This window comes from Copidosoma floridanum, unplaced genomic scaffold (genome assembly GCF_036245765.1).
Source record: "Copidosoma floridanum isolate Cflo_tuat_1 unplaced genomic scaffold, Cflo_Japanese_pri ptg000010l, whole genome shotgun sequence".
NCBI lineage: Eukaryota > Metazoa > Arthropoda > Insecta > Hymenoptera > Encyrtidae > Copidosoma > Copidosoma floridanum.
The window spans coordinates 909,770-919,406 of NW_028321887.1; the positions used below are offsets into that span (position 1 = coordinate 909,770).

Sequence of the window (9,637 nt, forward strand, 5' to 3'; positions counted from 1 at the left end):
ACCTTATGTATTTAGTACACCATGTAAATATCTTTGGAAAATGACCCAATACCAGTATTTTACATGACACTATTGAGAAAAATAGAGATTTTTCTACAAGTACACCCAAGGCACTTTATATTTGTCAGAACGATGAAAAATTACCTGATAAGTGACAGTATGTCTTTGTTATATTATAGGTTATAGGACATCATTAACCGTATGTAGACTAATCGTTCCGACAGATATAAAGTGCCTTGAGTGTACATCACATGATGTAAGTAAATAAGGTGTGTGACCCAACTGATTCAAATTGAGACTGTTCCTGCGCACACCATAATTCCACCATGTTGAATTATGTAGTCTGCTTTGTTTACTTTAAGATATACATGCACTCATGACACTTACTTGAGAACTTGAGTGATGTAATAAATTAATATTTACAATATGCCATCGTGTTCGCTTATATATAAATATTTTTACACGAATGAATGAATAGTCAAACATTTTTCTATCGTAAGTAGGGTATGCTCTGTATATTTCAATTTGGAAATAATTTAAACTCATGCAGTAATCTCAGATGTGCAACTAAAAGAAAAGTACAGCTTGAAGCCTCACTGAATACAGCAGCCTTTAAAACATTGAAAGCTCTGTGATTTTTTAACTTTTGTTGTACATAAGTAATGATTCCTTTAAAATATTATCTAATAGTAGAGCTAATTTGTTATCAATTTTTGAATTTTTATTTATTTTTGTTATTGCATTGCGGGCTGTTTATATTTTTATAACCGGATGAGAACAATCACAATCAACCAAAATTCGTTCATTAATTAAAAAAAAATTATGATATACTTATTGATGATTTTTTTACCATAAATACGTATGTACATGACTTACTTGAAATAATTTGTCTTAAATCCGGCAATAACTTATTTTTATTGTCTCATCACTATTCGAAATAACTGTTAAATGATGTTTTCTCGTATTCAGCAACAATTTTTAAGTATCACTTTTAACATTGTAATATAAGCTAAAACCTTTTTGAAACCATTGACAATCTCATATTTTTGAAATACCGCTACATTCGGATTGGCTCAAATCCCAATATGGACGATGTTCGGATGAGGCACACAATTGGAGAAACTCTGACTCATCGGAAAGTTGCGCCATGACACGATGACACACCTTATCTACTTACATCATGGTATGTACATCATAATTTGTATGCTCAAGTTTTTTTGTGAGTTGGGAAATGCCTGTAAAGCTGATGCTTAAATGCTCAGCCATTTGAGCTCGTGTTAAACTAATCAACTTTGAGCTGAAATATCTCGAGATTTTGCTCCACTTGGGGTATAAACAAGGACACTGTTGGATTCAGTAGATCAAAATCTATTGAATGAAACATATTTCATTCCGTAGGTTTTCGCAAGGGAGCTACCTTAAATAGATGTCCTTTAAGTATTTAATTAGTCCTGTTGTCGTTGGTATTCTTACTACCAATTCAAGTAAATATAATTTATAAAAGGTGCGGTTAACCAAAACATTTGCAAAGTTATTAACTATTCCAAATTGATTGTAAAGCAACAAGTTGATCAAATATGCAAGTCAAATAAATTAAAATTGATTAAATGGTATACGTGCTTGATATTAAAAAGTTATTTTACCACAAAAGTTGGAATATCATTGTGAAGTTACATTATTAAGTTAAATAAAGTTATGTTATGTATGAAGTACTGAATTTTTAAAATACATATTTGTGTATAAGTACTTCGAGGTTGGCTTGCATTTGAAATACTAATACAATATCATAACAGGGGTATTATACATCCTTTAAACTTTTTTAAGATATACCTATCACAAACCCCTCAAGATGAAAGTGATGAGGCTTTTTTACGACGGTACGCTATTCAAAGGCATAACGTGGAGGACATAAAGAGCATGACAGAAAAGCAGACATCTGGAGAATCTTTGCAAGAAAAAATTAAAAGTTCTCAAATTATTCAGTCTTTGACATTTTATTTAGTTATAATAACCAAAATCAATACTTATTTTATCATCAACTGAATAGTTTATCATGTAACGTTTTAACTATCATAGACATTTGAATAGTTTTAATGAGTCAGTAGCCGAGGATTCTCTCTTCAAACTTTGGTTATTTAAGTCATATGTATGAAACGATTTTCACCACTGAAACACTGAAAAAGTATATCGTTGTTACAAATAATTTAATAAACTTCCTTAACTGGATTAGCAATGAAGCATTCTTTTTTAATATCAAAACAGATTATTAAACAGATTTAAATTACTTGACAACTTAAATAAACATGTACTTTGCATATCTGCTACGATTTTTGACATTATACTCTGATAAAAATTATTATAATTATTGTAATGTGACATTATTTTGAGTGAGACAACACAATTAGCTGAAAGTATAGTTCAAAAATTTAGTGCACATTAAATTAGAAAAGAAAAACTTTTGTTAATGATTTTTCATTCAAAGAAATGAAACTAAAACTTAAAGAGAGATAAACGAGATTTGTTCATCAAAAATCACTGAATTTTTTCATTTAATAAAAAAAAATGTTTACATTACGTAAGACAATGACAATAGTATACTTCTTAATTATTAAAGAAAAATATGACATAGACTAAATCGCATAGAAAACTGTGCTGCTCAAGGCGATCATTTAAAACTTTTTGTTCTTATTTTCTCCCTTGAATCTTATTATCTTATCCTATTGTTTTTAAAATTATTGTAAAACGTTACGGTCCTTAAAACCTAAATATATGCATGATATAGAGTTAATTAAAAAACGGTAAATATAGCCATTGTAGGGTCAGCAGTTCAATTCCACAAGTTGTACTGACTGTACATACTCTTTTATGCGTGTGTTTATGTATATATATATATATATATATATATATATATACGCACACTCTTGAAATTTTTTAGTTTATTCTATCCTGAGGGCATCCAGATTTCCCTTATTCATTTTATTATTTGTTGTTCATTTCGTATCTGCTTTATTTTTTGCTTTCATACTATTAAAAATAAAGATAAGATATTTTATAGTTTATGCTAGGGCCTCCTGACATGACGACTAACTTTTTGGTACAGCTAGCCCCGTAATTCCTTATTTTACCCGTTCAGCATTGGGCCCATTTTACATCATCCTTTAAAGCAGCCTACACCGCGTCTTCTTTTTCTTCTTAACCTGAAAATGATAAATTCAAGTTATTTTTATTTATATGCAGATTTTGTTTTTTAATCCAAAGATAACACAAAGTTTTAACATTAGTGTTTTCTTAAATTCGCAAATGATGTCTTTGGCTGTGTTCTATTTTACCTACTCTGTAATATTATTCAACTATAGTATGAAAAACTCTATACTGACAGTTAAAATTTTAGATGAATAAAATGTCATGAAATGTCACGAAAATGTCACGAAATCAGCACATTTTGAAACAAACATCTTTCAGAACATATCTTCAACAATAGTATATTAGAAAAAACATTATCCTGATTTTCAATTGACTCGTGTAATTTTAATCTACATCTTAACACTATCGAAATAATTACTTTAATATGCATCAGTTAATATCAAACAAAAAATTATATTCATAAGAAAAAAAAAAAAAAGATAAAACCACATTAAATACCACGCAAACATGCCACGGATTAAAAATAAGTATGCTGTGAGCATTTCACAAAATACCGAAGTTGTGTTTTACATTAATTCAAAGTATTTTCATACAAAGTAAAAATAATTGTAAATATCTCGCAGGGTCATAAGTCATGAGTTTTATAAGTTATTGATTAATTATTACAATTAATTCGCAGTTTTAGGAGCAGTAAAAGATGACTTACTTGTAAAGCAGCTCTAGTTGCTGTCTCAAAGACCTCCCTAACACCTTCCTTACTTTTGGCAGAGCACTCAAGGTAGGCAAAAGCATTGATCTTTTCAGCCATGGCACGGCCCTCTTCAGGTTTAACGGGCTCTTGTTTCATTTTGCTGAGCTCTTTTATCGTACTTGGATCGTTACGCAAATCCTTTTTGTTACCAACCAAGATGATTGGTACGTTTGGGCAAAAATGTTTGACTTCTGGTGTCCACTTTTCCGGAATGTTCTCGAGGGAATCGGGACTGTCAATGGAGAAGCACATGAGGATAACATCTGTGTCAGGGTAGGAGAGCGGACGAAGTCTGTCATAGTCCTCTTGACCTGCGGTATCCCACAAGGCGAGCTCTACCTATTTACGCAAGAAAAATCCAACAAGACATTATTAATATATACGTAACTCATTGAAATTGAGCTAAGCTGATAATGGAGATATAAATTCAAATAAAGCTGATATTTGATTTAAAACATCACGTCTTAGTTTTTTCTACAGCCCTCTTCAAGTGAATTAAATAAACTGACAGTGTCAACAATGACTCATGCAAATAATTTTACTTATCTGGAGAGGGCTACAGTTTTTGTATTTATATAGCCAATATGTCGTGTCAGTTTACTTATCATATATTTGTTGTATGTTATTATTCTTCTATCCAAATGTTTAATTGTTAAAGATTAAGCAATAACTTGCCTGTTTTCCATCAACTTCGATGTCAGCCACATAGTTTTCGAAAACGGTGGGTACATACACCTCTGGAAACTGATCCTTGCTAAACACAATTAGCAAGCATGTTTTACCACATGCACCATCCCCAACAATGACTAATTTCTTTCTAATAGCTGCCATGAATTCTAAAACAGATACAAATTGATCAACATACATAAAATGTATCTTTAAATGAAGTGATAATAACTACATTTACTCTGATAATTTTTAGCCTACAATGTTTAAAATAAAAAAGTTAATGTATACTAGACTGCTATGAGTGATTCATTATTTGTACGATTTAATTAATTTTTATTCTCTACAATCTAGACTTTCATAACCATAATTTTTAGTATAGGCAGTATGAATTTGATAGTATAGATGTGCCTCAGCACTAGTAGGCCTTAAATAATAAGCTCTTATGGAGAATATTTCTATTTTTGGGATTTAAATTACAAGGAAATAAATTATTAAGACATAAAATTAAAATTCAGTTAACTCGATATACAAATTCAAAGCTTTGTAAGTTAACAAGAAATAATACAGTAAATTACTTAATAATTTCTATAAATGATTTTAAAATTAACATTGCTCAATGGGCATTGGGCTCGATGGTCAAAAGTTTGCTGCCAACCGCAACCTTCAGAGCGCTTCTTTATCAGCACCACCAACAGCCAAGCTGTGAACTATCGCTGTGAACTGTATATAGATATATACGAATGTGTACATCAGTGATAGTTCACAGCTGGGCCGGTGGTGGCGCTAGTATGCCCAGGTAAGATTTACATAGGAGTATACCTATATATTGAAGGAAGCCCATTCGAAAATAAAAATCATTAACTAATAAATAACCTTATTAGATAGTTTTTAAGAAATTCTACAAACTAAGATGTATCAACTGTTATTATGTGTATCATCTGATAAGATTCAGACGTCAGACATTTGCAGGGAAAAAGGGCATAAAGGGTAATTAAAGTAGTGGTGGTTCTTCACTTCTGATAATCATGTGTTAATCAAACGTGTCAAATGGTGTCAGTATACAACATTGACTCACGTGTTGGTGCTTTAATTCTGTTCAACTATGATAATTGTTATTCCTATCTGTAAAAATGATAAGATGAAGGATTAAAAGAGATCGTTTGATATCGTAAGATTTGTGCATGTAGCTATAAAAATTAATGGTCTCTCTCTATTCAAGAGACTGATGCAATTCTAAAGGTATGTAAAAAATGGAAACAGTCAAAGAGCTTTTCCAATAGAAAAGTCATTGAGTGACATCATTCATTGAATTGTTGGGGGATTTTTTAATGCACTGATTAGTTTATGTTTATCTATGGTTAAAATTTGATTTAAAAAAAAAACAAATAAAAAAAAAACAAACAAAAACAAAGAATGTTTTTAATTTCACAAAATATTTACATCTTTGGGAAGGCTGAAAGAAAAATGTTTTACTTTTTAAGGATTACAATAATAAACCACAGTACTTAAAAATTTGTACATGTTTTGGTGTTGCCATAAAAATAAAAAGTTTATCTATACACCAACTCATTTTACATAGTATTCTCAGTTTTTTAGCACATCCCAGATAGTGATGTTGAAGTTTGATTTAAAATTAATTAAAAAAAAACTATTGTTAAAGAAAAATTAGATGTATAGTATAAAATTTTTAATATACTTGCATATTACAAAAAAAATAAAAAAGCATTTTAAGTCAACTACTTACTATTATAAAACTAACTGAAATATTATTTTCTGATTGCAAATTCTAGATTCTATGAGTGCACAATATTTACACAAGTATATTAAAAAAAAATTCGAGAATCATTTGCGAGCTTTAACAAAAAAAAAAAAAAAAAAATGAACAATAGGAATCTACAGATTGTGTAAATGGCATTTGTAAAGCAATTGAGTGCAGAGTTGAGTGTTCTGGACCATACCTGAACCAGGATATTCCGAATCACCTGATTTGGGTCTACTTATAACACATCCCATCTTTCGAATACTCTTTCTCAGTCTGTCTCCTACCTTTTCACTCACAGCTTCATCTTTAGGTAATTTATGCATTACATACTATGGTTATTAGACATCTTGTACCGTACAGCCTTTTTGTCAATGTAAAAAAAATTAGTGTGTCAATTTATACACTTTTCATAAGTACCAAGATCTATAAGCTAATTTTGTATTATTTTAACTTAGAATTGCTTGAAGGACGATTCTCTCTCTCTCTCTCTCAGAGTAATTCGAGAACTACTCCCTATATTGCCTCACCAAACAAAGAACTGTTATCGACTAGGTGGACAGTTGATAAGCTGTTGTTCCAAGTAAAAGGATGCAATCAAATTGATAATCTAAAGAAACAAGATCTTTATACTAAATATCTCTTGAAATTCCAGAGAATCAAGTTAAGTAAAAAAAGGAAAGGAGGAGAGGGCAGTTAAAAGCCAAAACAAATAGATGAAGTTCCAAAAACCCACAAGGATGCATGACTAAAAGAGGTTACTTGGTCCTGAAGGATCTAAGGGAGAAATAATTGAACAAAGGCGCTTATTTCTGGAAGAGAGAAAGAGAGACAAGTAGAGAATTGTCTCATGTTTGTGGAGCACTCACTCATTCGATCAATTGATGACTCACTGACTCATATGCTGCTTGTGTTACACATATAATTAGAATATAGTGAAAAGTAATATGTAGTGAAATTACATATCTATTCTGAATATTGTCCGTTTTTAAAGCATGGGGAAAAAAGCAGCAACGTGAAGCTTTACTACAACCATAGTACATGCTAAACACCTACATGAACTTATACACTGTATGGTCATTGTGCATGTACATTTGCGTCCATGTCTATTTAAAATGTGTGTATACTGTATCTAGGATAAACTAGACTTGAATATAAATATGCATACATCAATAATCAGAAGGGTAGAGTACACTTGATGCAGAAGCATTGAAGAAAGGAATTTCGTATAAGTCTGTGTATTTAGAAGGTATGGTGGACATTTTGATACTTAAAAATAAAATTATAAATAAAAAAAAATAAAATGCAGATGAACCTGATGATTATGAAGTTGAATACTACACAGGTGTATAGGGGCAATAAGTTATGCATACCTACATACAAATGAATCTTTTGATTAACAGTCAAAGCTGGGCTGTTTGATACATAATTATACCCCCCCCCCCCATATACATGAACAATATATAACAGACAAGTTATACATGAGCCTATACACATTTCAGAGCTGATGTGTCAGGACGTCAATGACGTTAAACTACCTAGGGACGAATCAACTAAGAACTCCTGGACATAAGAATTTAACATACGTGTTATGCTATTCAAAATCACAGATCGATACTATGTTTAACCGTTCATTCATCTTCAAAATCAACACTTTTTCAGAGAGTAGATCTAATACCCTACCTCTGTCTCTGCCGGAAATGTCAGGGTCTGATACCTGAGACTTCTGATTTTTTAACTGATATCAACTCTTGCCTTCACTGCTGATGTCTACTTTCTGTTCTTTTTTTGAATAGATTGCAGATCAAAGGTAGATACACATTATCCACTTAACATTAGACAACACAGTACATATCCACACCCATATAGTAATTAGTAATTGACGACACCAGGAAAGGAGAATAGGGGACGCAAACACATAGAGAGTAGTCAGTTTTTTTAGAGGTAAAAAAAAAATTGTGGAACAGTATAAGGCGGTTTCAGGAAGTGGAAGAGAGCAACAATGAGAGAGAAAAAGAACTCCTCTCGTAGAAGACGTGAGGAAAAGAGAGAGAGAGAGAGAGAAAGCAGAAAACTTGTTTGACTATTGTAAATTTTTAACAACTGCTGAACGAACTGCGAGAGCAAGAGAGCCGGAGGCGTCAGAGCTATATATAAAAATAGTCATTGTATATATATATGAGTGTGTGTGCGAATGCAAATTTACACAGTCACACTGAAAAAAGCGTTCTCCTCAAGGAAAAGATAAAAGCGTTAGTGAGTATTGAGAGTTTGGAAAGTTTTATTTTATAACTACCTGATGGATTCCTTATTGCCCTGTGTCCAAGCGAACCTCGGGTCCAAGTTTCTTAACTCTTTATGATGAAAGATCTAGAGAGGAAAGGGTGAAAATACAGAACTATGTTGCTCTATGCACACGTATATTATTGTTGTACTTAAACACACACAGAACTTTGATGTTGTCAATATTTACCTACGTCGTTACGTTATACACACGACAGTTGAAGAAAATGGCTGCCCAGTACCCACACTGCCCACTGCTAGCCTCACTGCTACTGTGCTAACTGCTACTACTTGCTGATGGGCTGCCACACCTCAGTGTCTTCAATGGCCTAATCCCGATGTGTTTAAATGCGTGTGTGTGTATATCATACTTGTACATACAAGTTAGTGGATACAAGGCAAGATACAACATTAGTGGACAAGTAGCATACATATATAGCCGAGTGGCTTGATTTGCAAACCGCGAAATTTAAATTCTTAAAACGTATCACGTTTAAATACAATGGGTATGTTTTTTTTTTGTAGTCGGTAGTCGGTCAGTCCAATTTCTCAAGGAAGTATACCTGTAATTACTATGTATACAGAATATACAGATTACATTCTAGAGGAATTGGACTGACTGACCGACCGACCGACCGACTACAAAAACAACAAACCAGGGGGGATAAATGGGTCATGGGACCCACGGTAAGAACGAAGTTCTTTAAACATGAGATGAGTATAGAAACAATTTCTCAGGTAACAAGGGGGTCACCAGACCCACAGGAAGAACGAAGCTATATAAACGTTAGTACTGCATTCATGTAGTTCACTAAACAAAAACTTGAAAAACGAATAAAAAAAAAAAATAAAAAAAATAGTTCAGTACTCACGATGGTTGAACTTCGTGAGAACGTCGTGCATAAATACAGTACTCACGAAGTTCAACCATCGTGAGTACTGAACTATTTTTTTTATTTTTTTTTTATTCGTTTTTCAAGTTTTTGTTTAGTGAACTACATGAATGCAGTACTAACGTTTATAGAGCTTCG

General features: G+C 32.1%; 1 protein-coding gene across 5 annotated transcripts; it reads right to left on the reverse strand.

Moving 5' to 3' along the window:
• Positions 1–2,884: 2,884 nt before the first annotated feature.
• On the reverse strand, positions 2,885–9,062 carry Rho1 (ras-like GTP-binding protein Rho1). 5 transcript variants are annotated; one of them, XM_014350544.2, is made up of 5 exons: positions 8,801–9,062; positions 8,620–8,693; positions 4,571–4,731; positions 3,851–4,234; positions 2,885–3,197 (listed from the first exon to the last, which is right to left on the reverse strand). In XM_014350544.2, the coding sequence occupies exons 3-5, from the start codon at positions 4,724–4,726 to the stop codon at positions 3,159–3,161; spliced, it is 579 nt and encodes a 192-aa protein (XP_014206030.1). In that variant the 5' UTR covers positions 4,727–4,731; positions 8,620–8,693; positions 8,801–9,062; the 3' UTR covers positions 2,885–3,158. The 5 variants fall into 5 exon arrangements, with proteins under 5 accessions (XP_014206030.1, XP_023246470.1, XP_014206029.1 ...); XM_023390702.2 differs by having other exon boundaries at positions 8,797–9,062; XM_014350543.2 differs by having other exon boundaries at positions 8,771–9,062.
• Between the last annotated feature and the right edge of the window lie 575 nt (positions 9,063–9,637).

Excerpts from the sequence above, each read along its gene's own strand:
- Rho1 (XM_089589919.1), bottom strand. The coding sequence starts at position 6,649 with ATGCATAAATTACCTAAAGATGAAGCTGTGAGTGAAAAGGTAGGAGAC. Across the intron at positions 4,732-6,522 it reads TTCGGAATATCCTGGTTCAG|AATTCATGGCAGCTATTAGA; the intron begins GTATGGTCCAGA and ends TATCTGTTTTAG. Across the intron at positions 4,235-4,570 it reads TCGAAGTTGATGGAAAACAG|GTAGAGCTCGCCTTGTGGGA; the intron begins GCAAGTTATTGC and ends TTGCGTAAATAG.